The sequence below is a fragment of the Mesoplodon densirostris genome, chromosome 13 (assembly GCF_025265405.1).
Source record: "Mesoplodon densirostris isolate mMesDen1 chromosome 13, mMesDen1 primary haplotype, whole genome shotgun sequence".
In the NCBI taxonomy this organism is placed as follows: Eukaryota; Metazoa; Chordata; class Mammalia; order Artiodactyla; family Ziphiidae; genus Mesoplodon; species Mesoplodon densirostris.
In genome coordinates, this window is record NC_082673.1 from 30,661,786 (window position 1) to 30,688,663 (window position 26,878).

The window sequence follows — 26,878 nt, forward strand, 5'->3', positions numbered from 1 at the left end:
CATAGAGGTAAAATACCAAGTGAGATTTTCAAATATTCAATGTTTGGCCCCTTGGTTTAGATGGTCACTTCATGTCAATATAAAATATCAACATTAATATTAAAATTTTCTGAATACTTTTAATTCAAAAAATAGCACAGTTTACATGTTATAAATCTATTATTGTGTACACCAAGGCCACTGAATGTAAATTTCTTAATTTAATGTAACTTTTTTAAGCATCAATTTTCCATTATTTCCTATACAGAAATAAGTAATCCTTATATTCATCTATTTATATTAAAATATCTTTTAGATTATCCATTTTACTATGTAAGAAGCAATGTATTTCTACATTAAATGAACTTCATTAGCATTTCCTAAATCTTTCAAAAGCGATGATTTGTAAGCAGCATAAATAAATTGCAGTTTATGAGCATTTGAAATAAAGTAGTAATGCAAGTCACATAAACCATTTCTTAAGCAAAAGTTCTCTTTTTTCTGTCATCTTCTGGTACCACATATTTTAGACAACTTTTCTCTCTTGATATGCATCTTTTGTATGCCTTTTTTATTCCCAAATTTTATAACCCTCCTCTATTCTGCCTCAGATATTTTGGTTCCTATTCTATAAGAGATTTTTGCCTCTTGAAATGAAAATATCAAATAGGTTAAGTCCCGCTTAAAAGTTATTGAGTGATAGCAAAAATACGAGACAACTTTTGCGACAACTTTTCAACTACTTAATTTTGACTACTACTGATTTGGACAACCCTGAAGGTGTTTTTTAAATTTACATCCAACTCTTGTAGGACTTTACACCAGCTCAATTTCTAACATAGATTTTTGATATTATTAACTCATAACCATTCAGCCTGAACATGACTAGTAATCGAGGATATAAACACCTGGCTTGATTGTGCTTATAAAACATTATTATACAGGATTTACCTGAGTGATATTCAGACAGCTGACTAGCACAAAGTGTGTAGTACATTAAGTTGCTGGAGAAAAGCATATTACTTCCCTGAAGTGCAATACACTTTCTATTTCTGGGGCTTTCTTACTAAATAAACCAAATTTTGAACATAAATAGGAGAGACTGACGCATTTCACTGATAAATATCAAGTAGAGGAATGAGGGGGTCTGTTTAGACATCATTATTCTAAACAATGCCAGGTATACCTTGTGTCACATATACCAAACAAAGAGACTGGCTAGCATGGAGTAGAAAGGCCCGCAGTTTATACAACCAGCCTTACACTCAAATATACACAGCTATACTGAGTAGCATCTTGACCAGTGAAGGGAGATATTAAGAACTGGCTTCTTAAGGAAAAACAAAAACAAAAACTATAGATGTGAGGTTGAAAAGAAAATTCCTTAAGATATTTAACTACTTACTTATACCTTGTTTCATTATGCAAAAATGTGATAAAATGGTAAAATATAAACAAAAATAAGACTAGGGAAATTAGAATAGAGAGCAAGAAATAGAACATAGATAAGTAATATAAAATAACAAATATGGAATTATTCAAAATGTGGGCATCAAAATATGTTATATAGTCATTTCCAATATGAACACTTATTTGAAAATATAATAATCGTAAGTTGTAACATCTAAATTAAATTGAGATTATATAATTTTAAATATGATATCTGCAGTAAATGGGTTAATTCTATATTAATATTTAGTTAATGTCTCATGTTACTGTTCTCAGTAGCACAAGAGCTTTAACCAAGAAGAGAGGTTGCTGGGGAATGAGGCATCTCTGTTATATGGGGACACCCTGCTTGATTATCACTGGGCTTAAGTAAGTGACTGAACCAGAACAGTATTAATTTGGATGTTCATAATTAATATGCTGTGGAACAATGAAGGAATAAAATTTTACTACCCATGATCACCAATATATTTAAATTTATGAAATACTTAAACTATTCCAACATAAACTGATGTGACAAGCAATAAACAGCACATGTTTACAATATGTAATTGGTTTCAACATATGTATATATCTGTCAGCATATCCAGCAGATCTATATAATCAAAATAATGAACATGTTCATCACCCTGAAATGTTTTCTTATGCCTCTCTGTATTCTATATTGCCCAATCTATCTCACTTGTCCTCAGACAAACACTGAGGTACTTTGTATCACTATAGATTAGTTTGCACTTTCTAGAATTTTATATTAATATAACAGTACAGAATGTACTTGGTTTTTGTCTGAATTTTTTAACTCAGCATAATTATTTGAGCTTCATTCATTTATAGTTCAAATCAGTACTTCATCCTTTTTATTGCTGAGTTGTATTCCATTATATGAATATTCCATAGTTTGTTTAGCTATTCACCTATTGAGGATATATGAATAGTTTTCAGTTTTTGTTTATCACAAATATGTCTGCTTTGAATATTTGTGTAGATGTCTTTGCACAAGTGTTTTCATTTCACTTGGGGAAATGCCTGAGTGCAATGGTGTCTGAATATTTAACTTTTAAACAAATTGTCATCTTGGCATGGTTGCTTTGGCATGGTCTGTCTTTTTAAATTTAGCCACTCTAACAAATATGCATCTTATAGTGGTTTTAATTTACATTCCCCTAATGACTAATATTGCTTAGTATCTTTTCATGTGCTTACATGGCATCCGTACATTATCCTTGTTGATATTTCTGTTCAAACCCTTTGCTTACCTACTTACTTTATTTATTTTTTTTTTCATGGTACGTGGGCCTCTCACTGTTGTGGCCTCTCCCGTTGCAGAGCACAGGCTCCGAATGGGCAGGCTTAGCAGCCATGGCTCACGGGCCCATCCGCTCCATGGCATGTGGGATCTTCCCAGACCGGGGCACGAACCCGTGTCCCCTGCATCAGCAGGTGGACACTCAACCACTGTGCCACCAGGGAAGCCCCCTTTGCTTATTTTTGAGCTGCTTGCTTTCCTTTTATTGAGTTTTGAGTATTCTTTACATATTCTGGTTACAAAACCTTTTTTATACCTGTGTTTGCAAATATTTTCTCTTAGTTAATGGCATGTCTTTTTATTCTCTTAGTGTCTTTGAAGAGTAAATTTAAAAAATTTTGATGTCCAATTTACCATTTTCTTTTATGACTTGTGATTTTGGCATTAAATATAAGAAATTTTGGTTTAAGCCATAGTCTCATATATTTTTATCCTAATTTTTTCTAGCTGTTTTACAGTTATATGTCTTACATTTAGGTTTGGACCACTTAGAATTCATTTTTATAAATGGTGCAAGGTGTGGATTAGAATTTATTTTTTTTTTTTGCATATGAACATCCTATATTTTCAGCACCATTTGTTGAAAAATTATCTTTTCTCCACTAAGTTTTCTCTGTATTATTGTCAGAAGTTACTTGTTCATATATATTTTTAGTCTATTTCTGGACTCTCTATTTTGTTTCACTGATCTAGTTTTTCTATCTTTACACCTATGACACACTGTCTTGGTTACTGTCTTGATTAATGTAGCTTTAAGATAAGACTTGAGGTAATCCCCTGTAGTTAGGAATCCAAGCTCCCACTGCAGAGAGTCCAGGTTTGATCCCTGGTGGGGGAGCTAAGATCCCACAAGCTGCACGGCAAGGCCAAAAAATTAAAAAAAAATAAAAAAAATATAAGACTTGAAATCAAGTAATGTTTTCAAACAGGTTTTGTCTATACTAGGTCTTTTGAATTTGCATACAAATTTTAGAATCAGTTTAACAGTTACTACAAAAATGCCTGCTGAGATTTTTATTGGGATTGTACTGAATCTATAGATAAATTTGGCAGGAATTGACATTGTAATAATATCAAGTTCTTGAAGCCATGAATAAGGCATATTTGTCCATTTGTCTTTACTTTCATTTAGCAAATTTTTGTAGTTTTCAGTGTCTAGGTCATACACATTTTATTTGGATTGATCCCTAAATATTTGATATTTTTGATGTCATTTTAATTTTTTTAAAAAAAATTCAATTATTGATTATTCTTTGCTAGTATGTGACAGGAGAAAATTCTCCCTAGGTCACTTGCTTCTCAGCATGTCTCATGAGCAGAGGCACTGATAATGCCTTTCTTTTGGAATTTATTTCCAAAGATGTTTGCATATCAACAATCTTAGGTTATAGAGAAAACATCTCCCTCCACAATAAAGGGAGAGTTTGTTTACTCTTTAATTAAATAAATAAAAGGCCCCCTCTGGGGAAAAGTTAAGCAGCTTACTGCTTATTGATGAAGTGGGAGAGTGGCATTAACATATATACTCTACCAAGTGTAAAGTTGATAGCTAGTGGGAAACAGCTGCATAGCACAGGGAGATCAACTCAGTGCTTTGTGACTACCTAGAGGAGTGGGATAAGGAGGGTGGGAGGGAGACGCAAGAGGGAGGGGATATGGGGATATATGTATACATATAGCTGATTTACTTTGTTATTCATCAGAAACTAACACAACATTGTAAAGCAATTATACTCCAATAAATGTGTTAAAAATTTTTAGGTTCTCTAAGCTTGTGGTTCCTCTCCTGCACGTAACTGATTACAAGTATAGGTGTTAATAGGCCCAGTTCATGTCACCACTTGAGAACTGGGGCTCAGGGAACTCATACAAATGGCTACTGCTTTTGAGTCTGTCTTTTTCTCTGAGTCAGGAATCTCATGTCTTCTGCTAACATTCACGAAAGTGTGGCAGGCTAACTTGCTAGTTTACAAATAAGGTAAAGTCTTAGACCCTTCACAGTCTTGAAAACATATAGAAATACAATTAATTTTTGTATTATGGTCTTATGTCTTGAAATTTTGCTAAACTCACTGATCAATTATAGATAATTGGTTGATGGCATCCAATTTTCTACATAGACAGTCATGTTGTCTGTGAACATATTGACAGTTTTACTTTATGTTTATTACACTAGATAAAACCTCCAGTAAAATGTTGAATTGAATTGATAAGCATGGACACCCTTGTCTTGTTCCTGATCTTATGGGGAAAGTCAGACATTGTGAATTTTGCCTGGTTGGGTGAATATTTTTATATCCCTATAATTATTCTTGAGCTTTGTTCTAGGACTGTTACTTAGAAACAATTTGATTACTTCAGGTGTTTTAAGATTTGTTAGGTAGGACTGAAACAGTGCTCCTTCTGGGATAATTATTCCCCACTACTGAGGCAAGACTCTTCTCAGTACTCTATCCAGTGCCCATGGACAACCCGTGGCTGGTAGGAACAAGTACTGTTAGCCCTATGTGAAAGTCAGGCATTCTTTTATATCTATCACAAGGTTTTTTCTCCACACTTCAGGTGCATCCTTACACACATATGCTGACCATTTGTCTCTCCCATCCCTTAGGAGTTTTCTTTGCTAATCTCTGGGTCTTCACTCTGTGCAGCTCTTTCCTCTGCATTACTTTGTCTTGTGAACTGTAGTCACCTTATTCTCACTTGACTCTCAGCTCTATCTCCTCAACTAAGAGAATCTTCTGAGCTCTGCTTAGATTTCTGTATGTTGGGGCACAGCCTGGAAATTCTTTCAAGGCAGGAAACTGGGGCAGTTTCTTGGCTTATTTCTCTTTGTTTTTAGCTCTCAAGATTCACTGCCTTTATTTCTTGATGTTCAATGTCGTGAAAATCAGCACTTTATATAATTTGTCTAATTTTTGGTGGTTTTAGGTGGAAGGATAAATCTGATGCCTATTATTACATCTTGGCTGGAAGCAGAGACCACCCTTATACTACACTTTTACATATCAAAAAGCAATAGAATTCTATTAAGAATATAAAATTGATCACATCTATAGAAGGCAAGCAATATATGTTTTTATAATTGTGTACTGACAACTCCCACTGCATATAAAGTACAAACACATACAATTTTGCCCAAAGTTCAAAAATTATACAAATTATACCAAAATATGAAGTTTTAATTGTATCTAGCAGCTTCCTATTGTTAGGATATTTATTAAAGTTCACTTGAATATAACATATGCTTTATTTATATTACTAAGACAGTATTTATATTTTATAACTAAAATTATAATATTAGTTTATAGTTATATTCAAATCCACACCTTCAAATTCTTATGTAAGATGAAAGCAAGGCTAACACTACGTACATTTAGGAAGTATATGATTAAATAACTTTGTGTACCAACATGGGCATCAGGTAAACAGAAGGAATAAAAGACTAAGCTAGTTAAGTACAAGTACTGCTGTATAGTACAGATTAGAAAAGAAAAACATAAAGGAGAAAGAAATAAAAGGGAAAGAGGGCCAAAGAAAAGAACAACTGGGAGAAGAATAATGCTTAAATACATTAGTAACAGTTATCCAGGATGGCTGGTATAGGCTGAGACCAATGTGTATAGAGCTGTGAATACAAATACAGATTGGGACTTGAATTTTATTCTTCATTCATTCAATAATTATTTGTTTAGTGTTTACTACATTCCAGTCATTGTTTAAAACAGAGTTCAGCAAAGTAGGACAAACGACCTGTTTTCATACAGCCCATGATATAAGAAGACTTTTTACATTTTTGGAGGTTAAAAAAAATAAAAGGATATGTAATAGAGATGGTACGGGCTTCAAAGGCTAAAATATTTCCTATTTGGTCATTACAGAAAAAGTTTGTCAACTCCTGGTTTAAGATCTTGGGGATACAACAGTATTTATTTATTTGTTTGTTTGTTTGTTTGTTTGTTTTTTACTTAGAAAATGTTTATTTTGTGGTTTAAGAGGCTTGCTTTCCCTGCCCGTCAGTTGAAAGATGTTTAGTGACACTTAATAAGTACTCAATAAGATTTGTTCTAAAGCTCTCAATATGCTATAATTTTATGCCCCTTTTGCCCATTATTTATTTTTTTGTTTGCTTGTTTGTTTATTTTTTAACATCTTTATTGGAGTATAATTTCTTTACAATGGTGTGTTAATTTCTGCTGTATAACAAAGTGAATCAGTTATGCATATATATATATCCCCATATCTTCTCCCTCTTGTGTCTCCCTCCTACCCTCCCTATCCCACCCTTTAGTTGGACACAAGGCACCGAGCTGATCTCCCTGTGCTATGTGGCTGCTTCCCACTAGCTATCTATTTTACATTTGGTAGTGTATATATGTCCATGCCACTCTCTAACTTCGTCCCAGTTTACCCTTCCCCCTTTCCATGTCCTCAAGTCCATTCTCTACGTCTGTATCTTTATTCCTGTCCTGCCCCTAGGTTCTTCTGAACCATTTTTTTTAATTCCATATATATGTGTTAGCATATGGTATTTGTTTTTCTATTTCTGACTTACTTCACTCTGTATGACAGTCTCTAAGTCCATCCACCTCACTACAAATAACTCAATTTCATTTATTTTTATGGTTGAGTAATATTCCATTGTATATATGTGCCACATCTTCTTTATCCATTCATCTGTTGGTGGGCACTTAGGTTGTTTCCATGTCCTGGCTATTGTAAACAGTGCTGCATTGAATATTGTGGTACATGACTCTTTATGAATTACGGTTTTCTCAGGGTATATGCCCAGTAGTGGCATTGCTGGGTCACATGGTAGTTCTATTTTTAGATTTTTAAGGAACCTCCACACTGTTGTCCATAGTGGCTGTATCAATTTACATTCCCACCAACAGGGCAAGAGGGTTCCCTTTACTCCACACCCTCTCCAACATTTATTTTTTGTAGATTTTCTGATGATGGCCATTCTGACTGGTGTGAGGTGATACCTCATTATGGTTTTGATTTGCATTTCTCTAATGATTAATGATGTTTAGCATCCTTTCATGTGTTTGTTGCCAATCTGTATATCTTCTTTGGAGAAATGTCTATTTAGGTCTTCTGTCCATTTTTGGATTGGGTTGTTTGTGTTTTTGATATTGAGCTGCATGAACTGCTTGTATATTTTGGAGATTACTCCTTTGTTAGTGCAACAGTATTAAAAAAAAAAAACTAGAGAAAACCTTGACCTTATGAACTGATATTCTAATGAGAGGGATACAGATGAGCAATAAATAAGTGAAACATATAGTTTTCTGGATGATATGTAGAAAATTAAACAGGGAGGGAAATTGGACTGCTAGAGATGAGGTGGTCTCAAGGTCCATAGAGCAAGGTGGGGATGATGGTCTTGGGATGAGAGTTAATCTGATTATCTAGAATTTGAGGTGATAAAAGCCATAAAGAGATTGTGGCAAACTGAGACACTCGTTTTGATTGTGACTGTTGTGAGAAGGGTAGGAAAGGGAGTGGTGTGTCACCCAAATCTCAGGGTTCTAGGACTCTTAACTCTCCTGCCAATAATGAGATAGATACCAGAGAAGGGAGTGGTCTTATTGGAAACAACCAGAGCTTGTGGCTCCCTCTGGATAAGCAATGATGTTTGGAATAAGGGAGCTGATGTTCATAGCTGGGTTTGGAGAAGGTTTATTTGAAGGCAATGTGGAGAGTAAACTGGAGGAAGGAAACATCACAGCAGGGTCCTTGGAGTGACAAAGTTCTAAGATTAGACATTTCCTGATACAGACAATATATCAAGAAGACACCACTAACAAGCTAAACTTTCTAAAAGTTTAATATATACGTGACAAGAGACAGAGTTTTTCCTGCTGTTAACATCATGACATAAGAAATATCTCATTGAGTCAAATCAATATTTAGCCATATTGTTTTTATTAAAATGTTTGTTAAGCACCTACTTTGCACCCAACACTGTTCTGGGAACTGAAAATACAGTGGTATGCAGGAAAATATAAACAAGCTCCATATCTCATGAAATTTACATTTGCATTCTGTAGATAATTTCAAATTTTTACAAGAGCTATGCAAGTTGGAAGATACTGCTTGAAATGGAGTGGGCAGGGTGGGCACCCTGTGGAGGTCCGGTTTATGCCAGCTGTTAAAAGATGAAAATGAACTAGCCATTCCAGAGAAGTGAGTGAGGAGAGACAACATGAAAAAAGTGAGAAGGCTCTGAGGCAATAAAGAACTGTAGGAACACTGATTTATGACTGTGGCAGGTTCTCCTCAGGCAGTTTTGTCAGAAAGCACTATTGATCCTGTGATGAGACAGGGCCCCATGGGACAGCCCTCAAGCCATAGGCTGCCTAGGGTTTATTCTTCACATTTTCTGCTGCTACCGAGCACAGGACCAAAGAAGAGTTTATGGGAGGTAATTTTTCTCCAAATATCATGCCCCTAAGATTCAGAACATTTAGATGTATCTTTTCTTTGTCCACAATGGTACAGTACATGTACATTGTCCACAATGGTACAGTACATGGGTGGTTTGGACTTCACTTAAAATATCACAAGAGTCTCCCAAACCCTGTGTTTTCATTACTCTCCTCACTACTATGAATTCTTCTAGCTTGATCCTGAGAATAATTGCTTTTTTTTGGTTACTTCCTTTATACACTTATTATAGATTGCAGGAATATTAATAGTAATCAGACCAGCGGCAGTAATAGTTGGCATTTATTGAGGGCTCACGTGTACCAAGCACTTCACAAGTAGTCATTAATTTAGTCTTTAAACTAATTTTGAGATGGGGAGCACTACTAATCCCATTTTCCAGGTGGAGAAACTGAGGTAAAGGGAACTGAGTAGCTGTTCAGTTCTTACAGCTAGCAAGTGCTCAAAATTGGCAGAATGAATGCAGGATCATCATGTTCTTATAATTAATATACTATACCCCTCTTTCTCAAGTTACAATTTGTAAAGATAAATTCTGAGTATACACTTTCACTTTACATGGGTGGTTTGGGCTTCACTTAAAATATCACAAGTGTCTCTCAAACCCTCTGTTTTCATTACTCTCATCACTGCTATGAATTCTTCTAGTTTGATCCTGAGAATAATTGCCTTTTTCTTTTTGGCTAAGATCCCTTTTCTTTCCCCTCAATCTCAATCCTTATTTAAGCTTATTCTCAGTCCTTTAGGCTCTTGGCCAATCCATTCAATCATATTCATTCTGCACTCTAGTTTTTCTCAGATCATGTTCTCTTCACAATTCTCTCAGTCCTACAACTCAGTCAGTCTGTGTACCCTGCTCCCCCAATAGACTTAAGATTTATTGATTCGAATATTAGTAAGTTTAGAAGATGGAGTACCAGTCACTTGACTTAAGTTCACTTTACTAGATAATTTCACTTTTGCATGTTAGACATTAGTATTTGTGCAATTGAATTTTTTCACTCAGATAAATAACAAATAATAAATTTTATTGGGTAAAATGATTCGGTGAATATTTTCTACTCATAAGCTTTCCTTGCCTTTATGAGCAATTTCCTAGTTTATTGAAAACTATTTAACATAAACTGACTAAATCAAGTAAAGTTTAAGAGATTATATATGAAAATAAGAAGTGAAATGGATTTCATTGCATAAAAACAGCAAGCAACTCCAAATGCTCTTAAAAAAAAAACAAATCCTTTAGTTAATAGAAAAATGGTGTTTAATTCATTCATTAATCCATTCACTTATTTGTGTATTTATTTTTCTGGTGCTTTTAGGCCAAATCTAAAAATTCTAAGTGATCACAATGCCTCCTAAATTTGACTTACAAATGAGGATACCATATGAGAAAATATGTTAGAGAATTAAAAATTATCTTTGATTTTACTTCATTTATATTTGTAGCAAACATATGTGGTTCATTTTATAAAATGAATTAGCTACCTAACCTCACTCAACAGGTTTTACTTATTCATCTCTATATCTGTAACAAGGCCCTGGGCAAAATGGCCAAGATACAGCAGAGCAATACATGGGAAACATTCCTTACCTTTAAAGAAGACAAAATTCCCATCACTGTTTTCATAAACTGCATCGATACTAGGAGGCAAGCCCCGCCAGAAGTAAGTAATTTGCATGGGGTATCCATCCATCACCCTGTTGTTTCTCACTCGCCAAAACCACTGGTCCTACAAACCAAACACAAGCATCTTTCAACAAAGGTGAGGCCTCCGGGAATTTCCCTGTGCGATGGTTTAATGCTTTCACAGCTAAGCTAGTGCTGTTATCACTGGCCTGTATCAGAACAGTCAAAGAAACAGCTACCTTGCCCAGAATGATCACAAATGTTCTGTAGTAAACTACCCAATGTCTAATCCATACATTGTGGTTAAAAAGATAATGTAAAAATACTTAATATTGACAGTTTACATTATCTCCAGGGCTTTCTAGATTGAAAAACAGAGGTAGCACAGACAAGTCCCTGTCAGATTTGTGGATTAAGTGAGCTTTCCAAAATATAAGAGCAGCATACGAACACATATGAACCTTTGCACTTATAGACATATGCAAGATCTCCACCTGAAGTGTTGGGATGAAATAGGGAGGCCATGCCTCCTGGTATGCCCATGTTACAACTACTTTCCCATGTAATTATAAGTAGAGTCCTCTTTCACTTTCAAATGTGTCCTGGTTTGGATGATAAATTATATTGTCACCTTAAATGAACAAAGTAATCTTGAAGGAAGGTCATCAGAGTGGATTCCAATCTGGGTCAATTGCCTCTCCTATTTGCTCTCATAATAACCTGTGCTTCACTCAGTCATAGCACAGGCCGTTTTATATTAAATGTGTTTACTCTTATCTCTAGTGAGTAATATATATGACTTGCTACATAGCAGGTATTCATAAATATTGTTGACTTAATAATTAGACTACACACAATATTTTTCACCATAAATTCTCACTAAGGGCAAAAACTCTCCCCAAAATGTATATCTGATGACATTAAATTGTTTTCTATTGAAACTTTTGGAGTAATTTAGAAACTATCCAAAGTGCTTTAATATTAGAAAAACTAGGTATATTTAAAAAATTAGTCTCCAGTAGCCATGGCCGCTGGGCCTGCGCGTCCGGAGCCTGTGCTCCGCAACGGGAGAGGCCACGGCAGTGAGAGGCCCGCATACCGCCAAAAAAAATAAATAAATAAATAAATAAAATTTACTATTACATTTTATTTCAGTATTTACAAACAGAATTTTACATGCAAGTTATACATTTGTACTATTTAGATAAGTGCATATCACAAAAATATTTCCATTTCAATTGTTCTCTGCTCTCTTCCCCCAGCTTAGGTATGAGTAAGTGATTTATTATAGAGCTTTCCCAAGCTTTTGGCTAAGAATAGGTTAGCCTGACTAGATTTCCTAGAATTTGTCAGTTATTCATATATTCATTCATGCACACACACACAATCTACTAAGGATTCTTTGATTTCAGGTGATATGATAAAAAGGAGATTTCTTCCTATCTAAATCAATCCAAAATATTAAAATTTTCTTAGTAATCTTTGAATAATTGGACTTTGCTCTAGTTATAATGGGCTGTCTTCTTTACTTTTTTTGCTATTTATAGGTAAAGGAAGAAGTAGCTTAATTAATGACTGAGTTCACATTCTATTCTTGTTCTGTTCTTTAATAACTGTGTCACCTTGGTTGAGGTGCTAGTCACTGAGTTATTACCAATAACTGACTCATAGTATGATTACTATATTAAATGTAAAGGACTTTCTGAGGATCTGGCACATGGTAGCATTAAAACTCTTGGTGGTTACTGTTAAAATTATATTGAAACTAGGTACCCTGGTTTTCCTGTTTATAGTTCTGTTTACAATTTTGTCTTGTTCCTTATTTCTTCTTCAAATTTTAGTCATATTTTGGCTCTAGACATGCATCTCCTTCCCACAACATCTCCTTATGTTATTGACCTTATGTTGATAATTTCAATAGTACCAGGTATCCTGAATTAATATATGTTTTGATCCACGTGCAGGAGATACATTAAGCTGATTTTAAATTACAAAGTTATTTCATGAAAAGATCGATCTAAGAAAATATGTATGGACATTAAGATCCAAACTTTAATGTCAGTAGTATGTGAGCAGATGATATTCTGATAATTTAAAACAAAAACAGCATCTTGGTCTAGCTGCAGCAGGGGTTTTTACCTGGGTGTTAAAGTCATTCCAATCTCCACATAAAATATTTTAAATTATTGTAATATATATCCTAAAATAAATAAAAATGGCTAAAAACCTACTGGATTCTGACAAAGAAATAAATGGCCATGATTATTTATGGAACAATTAAGCAAAAAGCTCTCTAAGATGAAGAATAGGAAGAAATTGGATGAAAACCCTGGAAATATATTCCAATTTTTCTCAGAGAAATTCTTCACATTGATAGAATCTCCCCTATACTGAGACAGGACCAGTGGCTCTTTGGGACAAATAGGCTGCAGTCAGAAGATAGAAGTACAATCCCAAAATGCCACTAATGAAGTAAGAAATGAAATTACTCCCTCAAGATAAGCAGAGTTAATTTGCAAATCTTCTCAAGGTAATGTGGAAGCATAGGTGAATTCATGATTATTTCTCACTGATAGTAGCCTTGGCAGAGAGTCATATAAATTGTAGATGCTCAGGTTGTGATTCTATTCAGTTTATTCACAACTCCTCTATTTAGCAGCATTCAATGGTACAAATAATTTAGCAAGTATTCTGTCACAGATGATATAAACACATACCACAGTCACTATAGATGGCCACTTCAGAAAAAGTGCTTGTGACTAATTTGCAGAGAGAGGATATTTAAAATATTATTCTCCACTGTACATTCCTGCCTCCTTTATCAAAGATAAGTTGACCATATGTCCGTGGGTTTATCTCTGGGCTTTCTATCCTGTTTCATTGATCTATCTTTCTGTTTTTGTGCCAGTACCATACTGTCTTGATTACTGTAGCTTTATAGTATAGTCTGAAGTCAGGGAGCCTGATTCCTCCAGCTCCATTTTTCGTTCTCAAGATTGCTTTGGCTATTCGGGGTCTTTTGTGTTTCCATACAAATTGTGAAATTTTTTGTTCTAGTTCTGTGAAAAATGCCAGTGGTAGTTTGATAGGGATTGCATTGAAGCTGTAGATTGCTTTGGGTAGTAGAGTCATTTTCACAATGTTGATTCTTCCAATCTGCCTGGAGTGGTGGGATAGGGAGGGTGGGAGGGAGACACAAAAGGGAGGGGATATGGGAACATATGTATATGTATAACTGATTAAATTTGTTGTAAAGCAAAAAAAATAAAAATAAAAAATAAAATATTATTGAGGTCTCAGTGCAAATTATCCTTCCAAATGAAACTTTCTCTGACCACCTTATCTAAAATTGAAGCCCCTCACTCCACCCACCCATACTTGCTTTTACTCTCCCCCTTCCTCTGCTTTGTCACCATCGATTACATTTACCACTGTTTTACACAATACATGTTTTACTTATTTTTTGTCCATTCCCTCTCCACAAGAACATCAGCTCAATGATGGCAAATGGGTCTGTCTTTTGTTTTCTTATGGCTTCCTATTTCCAGGAAAATGCCTTGCACATTGTAGAAGCTCAGTAAGTATTTCTTGAAAGAAAACAAAAGTTAGGAGGAAAGGGCAAAGTTAAAGTAAGTGATTTTTTTTTTTTTAGAAGCCAAAAGCTCTATGGGAGTCACAAGAGCACAAAAGTGCTATGAATGGAAAGATGATTAGTACATATTTCATTTTCTGCAAGGGTAAGATATATAAAGGACTTTGAACCATGGGTGGATGAGAAACATAAATGTTTTCACCTTTCCAAACAATGTATGTTTTGTTTGGCCTATGATGTAAAGGAAAGAATGAGGAATCACCTCTACAGCCCCCTAAAAATATTGTTTGTATCTTGCCTCTGACCTCTTTTTGGCTACACCTCTTATAGAAAAGGGTGGGAAGGGATAGGATACACTAAAAATAATCACAGCTAGCACATATGCAAAGTCAACTTGTGAAAAAGCATCGTGCTTAAAAATTACCAAATAGGAATTCTTACTTAAACACCAATATTTCACTTCAGATACGAACACTTTGGAGTTTACACATAGATTTTTCTTTCCATGTAGTATGGGACACAGACAGACCATTTTGTTCACAAAGATAACAAATCCATGGTATATATCACAAAGCAGTAACATACAAGAGAAATACAGTTTGCTTTTCTTCTGTTCCCTTAAAAATTCTGGTTTATAATCTAATCTGCACATTGTTTGCTGACAGCTGTACAGAAAAATTGTCTGCCTGCTGTCTGCATTTGAAAATGATGATGTTACTGATGTACTTGCAGTAGAGAATACTGTTTTCAGGCCTCTTTATAAAAAACCAATTAATAGAACTGACTTACTTTTACTTCTCTTCTAAAATATAATATTTGTTTATTTAACCAACAACTTGATGTAAATCTATGAATGTCTCACATGTCTCAACATGAACGTTTCCAGAAGGCATTCACTGTTCTCTCAGCCCCCTCCTGCTGTGCCACCTCAGGCTTCCTCTAGTCTTTCCCACTCCTAAAATAGCATCTCAAATCTCTTGATTTCTCATCATCATCACTGTCACCATGTTACTCAGGCTGCCATTGTATTTCACTCAGATGACTGCAATGCCAACTGAAAGCCACTGGTTTCCCTCCTACTGCATCTGAAGCAGAATTCAAACTCAGCCCTGCCCCCAGCTCCTGTGCAGCCCCTTACGGAGTTCTTCTGTGTTTATGTTCCAATTACATGGGATTCCTTCTGGTTTCTCAATAGAGTCAAGCTTTTTTCTTCCTCAAGACTTCTCCTATGCCGTTTGCTGCACTTTCAATGTTCTTTCCCTTCCTCATAATTTTCACTGATTGTGAATCATCTATTAGTTCTCAGTTAAATATCCTTTCCACAAAAAGGCCTTAGTTGTTCCCTGATTGAAATTAGGTGAGCCTACTATACTGTTTCAGAGTAGTCTGTAATTTTATAGTACTTACACAGTCAGTTGCTATATAATTGTTTTTGTGTCTTGAAGTCTTCCCTCTGTTCCACTGTGTTATGTGCCCCAGAACAGTGGGTTGGCAGGGATACCAAATTACCAGCTTTGAGTACTGTGTCTTGCAAAGTGTAGGAGCCCTAAACATATTTAATGGACATACCTTTTTATTTTTTTAATCAAACCACATATGTTGAATAACAAATATACCCAAGATTGCTTAAATCAAGGTAACTGCTTAATGTGGGTGCCAAACTATTTATTAAAATGACATTCTAATCAAATCAAGGGAACTCACCAGTTATGAAAAAATTAGAAAAATATTTATGACTATAATACAGATTTATTTATAAGCAATCTTTTTTTTGAGGACTTAATATATGGCTTGGAGAGTGTTTGGGAATCTGGTGTTCAAAATTAATCTGGTTCTTAAGAAAACAAAATCGGACATGTAATAATAGTGGAAGAAAGCCCAAATCATGGCAGCTATATGCATAATAAGGGGGAAAGCAATCTGAATGAATGCTTAAAATTAGAGGAAGAAATGTTGGCCTTCTACTCTGTGGTAGGCCTGTATTGGCTTCTACTGCTTCTTAGGCAGAACGACACCTCTGAGACCCCCAGTTCCACCCTGGAACCACCCTTGGAAGCCAGAATCATCAAGTTATCTCACAGGTAACTGGAGTTAGGGAGCCAGCAGTGCATGGGTAACTACGTAAATCTGGGCAGGAAATGGAGCCAGCAAGGACTTCTAAGCCTAAGAGAAAGATCCTTAGAGATGCATCCTAAGAGATCATCTGTCCCAGGCCACTGTTTTTTTTGAAAGATCAAGAGGAATAAAAGGGGAATTTGAAGACAAGATTAGCGATGGCCATGTTTGCAGTTAAAAGAAAAAAAAATATGCTTTGGTGCTAACACTTTCCCCATTTGGACTGACTCATGGTCTTACACATTCTTCAAATGCACAGAGTACAAACAAATGATCAGAATTTCTTATAAAATTTAGTGTTCAAACACTGTTTAATCATACCATATGCTAGATCCTATATCTCTCAATCATGTGCATAATTACTGAGCCTACTGAAATACAATTGATATTAATGAATAACAATTATTAGGCTAAATCTACTCATTTTAGTAATATGTATTACTAAATCCAACACATAAATTACGTACAAGTTTTAAAAAATATTTTTATATTGAAATAACTATAGAGTCACATTATAGTTTTAAGAAAAAAACAGAGATTCCTTTTACTCTCTCCCGTTTCCTCCAGTGATACCTCTTACATAACAAAAGTACAATATCAAGACTAGAAACTTAAGATTGATACACTCTACTGGCCTGCTTAAAATTTTACATGCACTTGAGTGTACATGTGTGTGTTTATGTTAATTTTAATATTGAAAGTACACCTTTATGATGCAGAGATATGTCAGTTGCCACCTTAACCTACTGATCAAGCTTTGCATCAGTCACAGTAACTTGATATTATACACCACCTAACGTGATAAAACATAGAATACCTAGACATTTGAAGGTCACAGGATCATCTATGAAGTACAACCATGTAGAAGCCAAACATGTTTAAAGTAGAATTTCATTGAGCCTTTAGGCTTAACTTCTTCCAGTTTATAGGAAAAAGGAATAAGTTAAATGACACTAACAGTCAAACACATTTCAGAATGTGAGATGGTATATAAGAGAGAACTGGCCTAGTCTCAGCAAGAAAGAAGAAGAAAAGAAAAAAAGAAAAAAGAAAAAAAAAGGCAGGGAGAAAAAAGCTGGAGAGAATAATCAGTTAAAAGATCTAAATAGACATAACAGCAAATATGCAATGCATGGATGGTCACCAGATCCTGTATTTGGAAGTGGAGTTTCATGATATCCACAACTTTCTTTCAAATGTTTCACCAAACACGTGGGCATGTGTTTTGCACATGCACACATACGTATGTAAAGAAAATAGAGGCCAACACTAACCGTTCTTAAATCTATATATATGATGTGCACATGCTCATTCTTCCAACTGTACTTTTGAAGATCCCACATGCAGCAACAAAGATCCCGCATGCCACCAACTAAGACCGAGCGCAGCCAAATGAATAAATAAGTAAATTGTGAATTGTGAAAGGTACTGGGATATTTAAAGAGAGAAAGACCATTTATATATAATTAGCTATATTTCTTTTTCAACATTGGAAAAGAAAAAGTAAAATTATAACTTGGAGAAAAAAAAACTATGAAAGGATGCTTAAAAGATGTATCTAGTAAACGTAATATCATTCTGGGAAGCTTTCATTATCTTATCACAAAAGCTGACACAAACTGTTTTTTGATATATAAACCTTAGGAGAAAACCTGTTCAAAGTAGCCATTAAAAGATACTTTCTCATCAAGACAGTCATGAATGTCTGCAATGATCTTGCAGGCACAATTTTCAGGGCTCATCAATCAAAGATTAACCAGATGTCATTCCAGGAGAAATGATACAGCAGTACATCTCAATAGGTCAAATAAGTCTGGATATTGTCTGTAGTTTTTGAAAAATGCTTAAAACACAGACTCACTATAATGGAGGAAGGAAGTAACATATTAACAAGTGATTCTTCTAAATCAATTTCAAAAGTCACAATGATGGAATCTCTCTTAATGTCTTTAACTATTTTCAAGAAAGAATCTATTATAGTTACCATCTGGATTTAGAAATGTAAATTATTTTAAGAAATAAAATGTATATTTTTGTTTCAAAGGAAAGAAGAGTTAGTATTTTCAGAATAATTTGTTTACCGTGTGTGCTAAATTTATGTGATACTTTCTATAGTCTCCAAATGTAAAAAAAAAAAAAAAGAATTTTTTTAAATCAACTTATATTGAAAAATCTACACACTAAAATGTTAAGTGTTATGTCAGATATGGATCACTTGTTAATTAGTATTTATAAAATCTTAACAAAAAATACTAATTTTTAAAACTGAAAAATTAATAATTATCCATACATAATGTAATAACATAAATATTTAGTTTTATTCCATTTATATATGCAAGTAATGAATGGTTATGTAGTATTTCTATACAAAGTGTAGTTAAGCCCTGCAATAGAAAGATCTGAGGAGCACATGAAAGATGGGTGTGTGTTGACACTGTTTTCTTTTTAGGTCCTTATATCATTTTATTTTCCTGTTTCTTTTTGCATCTACTCTTGTTCAGATACCACTTTGCAATGATTGTGATGGAGAAAAGAACAGTTTACTAAAAAATGCTTCATCGATACACTGCCTTTAGGGAAAGGAGTCTCAAACGGTAGATATGATTGTGCCACACAGTACTATGACATTTTGCTTTCCCCCCACTCCTATGAGGATCATGAATATTGGCAGGGTGATCTAAATTTCAATTCACATATCATGTAATTTAGTTGAAAAAAAAAGAAAAGATTTCATTCCTCCCACTGAACTAGCAGTTCTGGATTCCAAAAATATGAACTCTTTAAGAATGTACATTCATTCTAGAGGGGAAAAGAGGCAAACAACTAATTTCAAAGTCTGTGTGAAATGCTATTATTGCTGCCTCTGTAAAATGGGGACTACCATTTAGTGAATATAATAAGCTGGGAAACAGCTGTGTCATTAGTACACCTACCAAGAATTACCATCTCTTTATTTTTGACCTGAAGAAAGATGTCTCATTTACAATAAAAAACTATGTTCCTGCTGAATAAAGTATAGGCTACTTTTTACTCATGGTAGTTGAGAGGGCAGTGTATTCAATTTAGTTTTTTAGCCACAAAATCTAAAATTGTCTCCTCAATTTTTTCTATCAGCTCATCATGTTTTATTTTCTTCAAAATATCTATCGTTCTCTGAAATTATCTTGTTTATTTGCTCACCTGTCTCTCATCATAGTATACACCTCATCTATCTTATTCAAACACTGCACTTCTCAGTTCTGGAACAATACCCAACACTGTGTGTTAAATAAGTGTCCAAAGACAGAGAAAAACAGACAGTGAAAGTGAGACACATGGGCAAATCTTTTCCTTGGCCTGGATGTAGGGGTCCTGGTTTGTCAATATTTAACTTAAGTGTTCCCACAGAAAGTCTTCCCCAGTCTCTCTTTACAGCCCATACAGCACCCCATTTCTACAAAAGTACTTAGATCACTATATGAAAATTATCCATTTGCCAGCCTGTTTCTACATGTTCTAAATGAGCATCATTATCATTTGCTTTCTCCCTTCCTCCTTCCGTCCCTTCCTTCCTTCCTTTTTTTTTTTTTTTTTTATGACTCAATTCAGACTTCACAACCTCCAGGGACATTCACTTAAAACTATGCCTATATTCCCCAAGAGCCCTTCCTGCCCTGTAGGTGACCCTTCTGTTTTTCCTATTACATCCTGCCATGGTGTCATGACAAGGTCATGATGTAGAGAAGGGGAAAGAAAGATATTTAATGAGAAAGGGATGTTTCATAATGTGACATCAGAAGAATCAAGGGTGGAGCTAGAGCTATGGAGTATTATTTTTATGGCTTCCTCTTCAACCTGTCATATTCTTTCCCCCCAGTCCTAACCATATTAAATGGAGGAAACTCATTGAGCTGAAAGAATGTGGAAAGCAGAGCAGACAATCAGTGATAAGAAATATATCCTGGACAGAAATAAAGAGTCATCAATAGACTCTATGCAAAATCTCTGAGCAAGTGCAGAAGCCTAAGGGGGAAGGGAGGAAAGCAGGCTAGATGCCCAGAAGGGAATGTGTTGGAGAGAAACTTTTTTTTTCTTTCAAAGGGATACAAAGTTACTTGTCAACAAATTAGGTGTTAAATGTCTACGTTGAATTAGAGGTTTGCTCCTAAGAGATAAGGGTAGATTGAGTGGAAAATTCCCAAGAAATTACAAAGCAAAAAACCGTGAAAGATTCTTAAGGGACTTTGTTCAGAGTTCAGGTGCAGTTGTTGCCATAACAGGAGAGACTAATCCTCACTACCTTTACGTAATTACTTTATGCTAATATACTCTTGAAAACATGCCTTCTGTTGCTACTGTTTTGTTTTGGTTTATTTACTTAACTAGGGAGTTCAAAAGGTAATTGCCCTTCCTTAAGCTCAAAGAAAGTCCTCAACAAACAACTTGATGTGCAATAAAATAGTAATGAACTTCTAAATTTGTCCTGAGGGAAGTCAGATTATCACAATCATTAGCAAATGTAAAGCCCTTGTGCTATTGGTTCACAATCTAGTGAAACTAATATGAGTAAGCAATTTTTGCTTATTGTTGAATAAAAAAAAAAAGGAGGAACTTCTCCAAAATAAATATAAGTTAATAAGTTTCCTAATATTTCAGCTAAATAATGGAGCCTTGGACAATGATTGATGTGATTGAATACTTTTTGAAAATTATTCTAAGCAAGAAGGAATCTAATGACAGAAGATTAAATAAAATTGATAGATAAGATATGATGATTTGTGAAATTATAGAAGCTTAAGATGGTAATATTTTTCAATAAAACAAATGGTATGTCTCTTCCACTTGGCTGAAAGATTCATAAATTAAGAGGAATTTCAGAAGCCTTTGAAGGTGAGGAAAGATGATGTTGACTGGACTTTCATAGGTCCTTTCATAGGAGTACTATAGAAAAGGAAGTAACACACATCATACCAAAGGAAGGTACAAAATAATCTATGCTGCACAGGTTGAGAGTAATGGTGGGTAAGAGAACACATATCCTTTATGAAGAAGGGGAAATGAGATTTGAAAACCAGAGGTTTAAGTGGTTTGTGGTGGGGATGAGCTCTAGGGAGGGTGGAGCGGTCACAAGAGGTAAATGACAGTTCTAGAAGAAACTGCACACAAATGCTATATGAAATGAAAACAGTGTCTTGATGAGATATCCAATGCCAGATCAATAAAATAGAATATATAAGAAAGCAGGCATAGAGATGAAGGATTATAATGAGGAAGAAATAAAATAAAAATAAATGTAGAATTAGAAGGGTCTGACAAAATCTGTGCAGCATTGTGCTCTAGCTATGGGGCAGATGCTTACTTGGGTTTAGAAAAGAAAACATTGGGGATTTCAGGAGGCAAGAACATTACTGTAATGACTGGAAAGAAGAAGACATTTGTTTTAGGTAAAGTATCAATAGTAAAATGCTAAATAATGGAACATACACACCCTAGAGTGAGGATGCCAAGTAAATAAAACAATACTGCAGATAATAAACAGTAACCCAAATTAGTCTCCAAGTGTTAAAAAAAAGAAAAGGTGAGTTTATGAAAAGCATTTAAATAGGTGGAAATATTCCTCCTTGCTCAATCACATGTATTTCAACTGCTCATTTATGCCATGCTTATTTACAACTTACATGTTGGGGATATAGTTGAAAGTTCAAGTATAATTGAGAATATGTTACCCTGCCTGTATTTCTTCATGAAGATTCAAATTGACATGAAAGTGAACAAAGAAGACCAATTTATTTAGTTGAGCAATTTAATTTTTTTCTCTGTCTTCTGAAGACAAAAATAAATCCTCATTTATTGTTTTTGCAAGATTTCATCACATTTCAACTTTTTTTGATTTGTACTGTGTGGTTAAAAAATAATTTGCAAATCTAGCCTTGGTAAATTTAAGAAAATTGAAATTGTATCAAGTATCTTTTCGGACCACAATGCTATGAGACTAGATATCAATTAGGAAAAAAATCTGTAAAAAATACAAACACATGGAGACTAAACAATATACTACTTAATAATGAAGTGATCATTGAAGAAATCAAAGAGGAAATCAAAAAATACCTAGAAAAATATGACAATGGAGACACGACAACCCAAAACCTATGGGATGTAGCAAAAGCAGTTCTAAGAGGGAAGTTTATAGCAATACAATTTACCTTAAGAAACAGGAAACATATCAAATAAACAGCCTAACCTTCAACCTAAAGCAATTAGAGAAAGAAGAACAAAAATAAACAAAATTTAGCAGAAGGAAACAAATCATAAAGATCAGATCAGAAATAAATGAAAAAATAATGAAGGGAATGATAGCAAAGATCAATAAAACTAAAAGCTGATTCTTTGAGAAGATAAACAAAATTAATACACCATTAGCCAGAGTCATCAAGAAACAGAGGGAGAAGACTCAAATCAATAGAAATAGAAATGAAAAAGGAGAAGTAACAACTGGCACTGCAGAAATACAAAGGATCATGAGAGATTACTACAAGCAACTCTATGCCAATAAAATGGACAACCTGGAAGAAATGAATAAATTCTTAGAAATGCACAACCTGCTGAGACTGAACCAGGAAGAAATAGAAAATATGAACAGACAAATCACAAGCATTGAAATTGAAATTGTGATTAAAAATCTTCCAACAAACAAAAGCCCAGGACCAGATGGCTTCACAGGCGAAATCTATCAAACACTTAGAGAAGAGCTAACACCTATCCTTCTCAAACTCTTCCAAAATATAGCAGAGGGAGGAACACTCCCAAACTCATTCTAAGAGGCCACCATCATCCTGATACCAAAACCAGACAAAGATGTCACAAAGAAAGAAAACTACAGGCCAATATCACTGATGAACATAGATGTAAAAATGCTCAACACAATACTAGCAAAGAGAATCCAACAGCACATTAAAAGGATCATACACCATGATCAAGTGGGGTTTATTCCAGGAATGCAAGGATTCTTCAATATACGCAAATCAATCAACTTGACACACTGTATTAAAAAAAATAGAAGAAGAAAAACCATATGATCATCTCAATAGATGCAGAGAAATCTTTCAACAAAATTCAACACCCATTTATGATAAAACACTGCAGAAAGTAGTCATAGAGGGAACTCTCCTCAACATAATAAAGGACATATATGACAAACCCATAGCCAACATTGTCCTCAATGGTGAAAAACTGAAACCATTTCCACTAAGATAAGGAACAAGACAAGGTTGTCCACTCTCACCACTATTATTCAACATAGTTTTGGAAGTTTTAGCCACAGCAATCAGAGAAGAAAAAGAAAGAAAAGGAATCCAAATTGGAAAAGAAGAAGTAAAGCTGTCACTGTCTGCACATGACAGGATACTATACATAGAGTATCCTAAAGATGCTACCAGAAAACTACTAGAGCTAATCAATTAATTTGGTAAAGTAGCAGGATACAAAATCAATGCACAGAACTCTCTGGCATTCTTATACACTAGTGATTAAAAATCAGATAGTGAAATTAAGAAAACACTCCCGTTTACCACTGCAACAAAAAACAATAAAATATCTATGAATAAACCTACCTAAGGAGAAAAAAGACCTGTATGCAGAAAATTATTAGACACTTATAAAACAAACTAAAGATGATACAGATAGATGGAGAGATATACCATGTTCTTGGATTGGAAGAATCAATATTGTGAAAATGATTCTACTACCCAAAGCAATCTATAGATTAAATGCAATCCTTATCAAATTATGAATGACATTTTTCACAGAAGTAGAACAAAAATTTTCACAATTTGTATGGAAACACAAAAACCCCAAATAGCCAAAGCAATCTTGAGAATGAAAAGTGGAGCTGGAGGAATCAGGCTCCCTGACTTCAGACTCTACTACAAAGCTACAGTAATCAAGACAGTATGGTACTGGTACAAAGACAGAAACATAGGTCAATGGAACAGGATAGAAAGCCCAGAGATAAACTCACGCACATATGGTCACCTTATCTTTGATAAAGGAGGCAAGAATATATAGTGGAGGAAAGACAGAGTCCTCATTAAGTGGTTCTGGGAAAACTAGACAGGTACATAGAACACTCCCTAACACCATACACAAAAATAAACACAAAATGGATTAAAGACCTAAATGTAAGGCCAGCACTATCAAACTCTTTGAGGAAAACATAAGCAGAACACTCTATGGTGTAAATCACAGTATGATCCTTTTTGACCCACATCCTAGAGAAATGGAAATAAAAACAAAAATAAACAAATGGCACCTAATGAAACTTAAAAGCTTTTGCACAACAAAGGAAACCATAAACAAGACCAAAAGACAACCTTCAGAATGGGAGAAATTTTTTACAAATGAAGCAACAGACAAAGGATTAATATCAAAAATTTACAAGCAGCTCATGCAGCTCAATAACAAACAACCCAATCGAAAAATGGGCAGAAGACCTAAATAGACATTTCTCCAAAGAAGATATACATATTGCCAACAAACACATGAAAGAATGCTCAACACCATTAATCATTAGAGACATGCAAATCAAAACTACAATGAGATATCATCTCACACTAGACAGAATGGCCATCATCAAAAAATCTTGAAACAATAAATGCTGGAGAGGGTGTGGAGAAAAGTGAACACTCTTGCACTGTTGGGGGGAATATAAATTGATACAGCCACTATGGACAACAGTATGGAGGTTCCTTTAAAAACTACAAATAGAACTACCATACGACCCAGAAATCCCACTACTGGGCATATACCCTGAGAAAACCATAATTCAAGAAGAGTCATGTATCAAAATGTTCATTTCAACTCTATTTACAATAGCCAGGACATGGAAGCAACCTAAGTGTCTATCAACAGACGAATGGATAAAGAAGATGTGGCACATATAGACAATGGAATATTACTCAGTTTTAAAAAGAAACGAAATTGAGTTATTTTTAGTGAGGTGGATGGACCTAGAGTCTGTCATACGGAGTGATGTAAGTCAGAAATAGAAAAACAAATACCATATGCTAACACATATATATATAATCTAAGGGAAAAAAAATTAAAAAGGGTCATGAAGAACCTAGGGGTAAGACGGGAATAAAGACACAGGCCTACTAGAGCATGGACTTGAGGATATGGGAGGGGGAAGGGTAATCTGTGCCAAAGTGAGAGAGTGGCATGGACATATATACACTACCAAACATAAAATAGATAGCTAGTGGGAAGTAGCTGCATAGCACAGGGAGATCAACTTGGTGGTTTTTGACCACCTAGAGGGGTGGGATAGGGAGGGTGGGAAGGAGGGAGATGCATGAAGGAAGAGATATGGGAACATATATATATATATATATGTATAACTGATTCACTTTGTTATAAAGCAGAAAATAACACACCATTTAAAGCAATTATACTCCAATAAAGATATAAAAAATAGAATTTGCAATTGTAATTCGTTTAATAGACATTATAAATATAGATGAATCTCACTTGATGCCATACATCCATTCCTGAAAAATTGGTTATTGATTATTGTGTGAAGCAAATGCTATTTTAATTGTATGCAAATGAATTAATATTTAAAAGGATGATGTTAAAGAGAATCACTTTCCTTGATTTTATAAGTACTCTTTCTATTCAAGATTAAATAAAAACAATATAACAGTTATTTTGTATTAATATTTCTTAATGTTTGGTATTTATGGTTCAAATTTTTTTTGATTCAGTCTACATTTAGACCATTATCTTCTAAAAGGAAAACTGAGTTAGTGAGTTATCTTATGCATAAAGTGAGTTGCTAATATATTGTTTAGCTCAACCATTCTCTGTTGTTCAAACCTATTAGAAAAATGGGCAATTATTTGAAAATTAAAAAAAAATACTGGTATATTACTAGTTATAAGTAAAATTGTGTCTATATCATATTTATATAGAACTTTACACATATGCATTGTTCCATTCATTTCCAATCCTGAAGACTAAAAATAAATAAATAAATACATAAAAATTTTAATAAAGATGGTCTTGCATAATATTGAAATAGTTTTAGTGATTGAAATATGACTCATGTGATCCAATTTATACAAAACTAACATTGTTACCAAATATTATACTGAAGCAAATATGTTTTATTTCATCTGCCAAGCTAGGCTTACAAAAATAATCAATATTGTGTCTGGAAAATCTTGGAAATTGGAAAGTCTTTTCTTCCTCTTTCCTATTAATCTTCCAAAATTCTTTTTTTTAATCTTCCAGTAACTTCTTTCCAGGGCTTAGAGAACATTATGCACTTTCATAGCTATTTCTACAGGTGTGTTTATTTCTTTAAGATTAACAGCAAGAA

At 34.4% G+C, this 26,878-nt stretch overlaps 1 protein-coding gene across 1 annotated transcript in view; it reads right to left on the reverse strand.

Moving 5' to 3' along the window:
- Positions 1-26,878, reverse strand: part of MMP16 (matrix metallopeptidase 16) — a 349,628-nt gene that overhangs the window by 45,031 nt on the left and 277,719 nt on the right. The window contains exon 7 of the mRNA XM_060115643.1: positions 10,779-10,917. Coding sequence (XP_059971626.1) covers positions 10,779-10,917 — 139 coding nt within the window. The remainder of the gene's footprint in view (positions 1-10,778; positions 10,918-26,878) is intronic.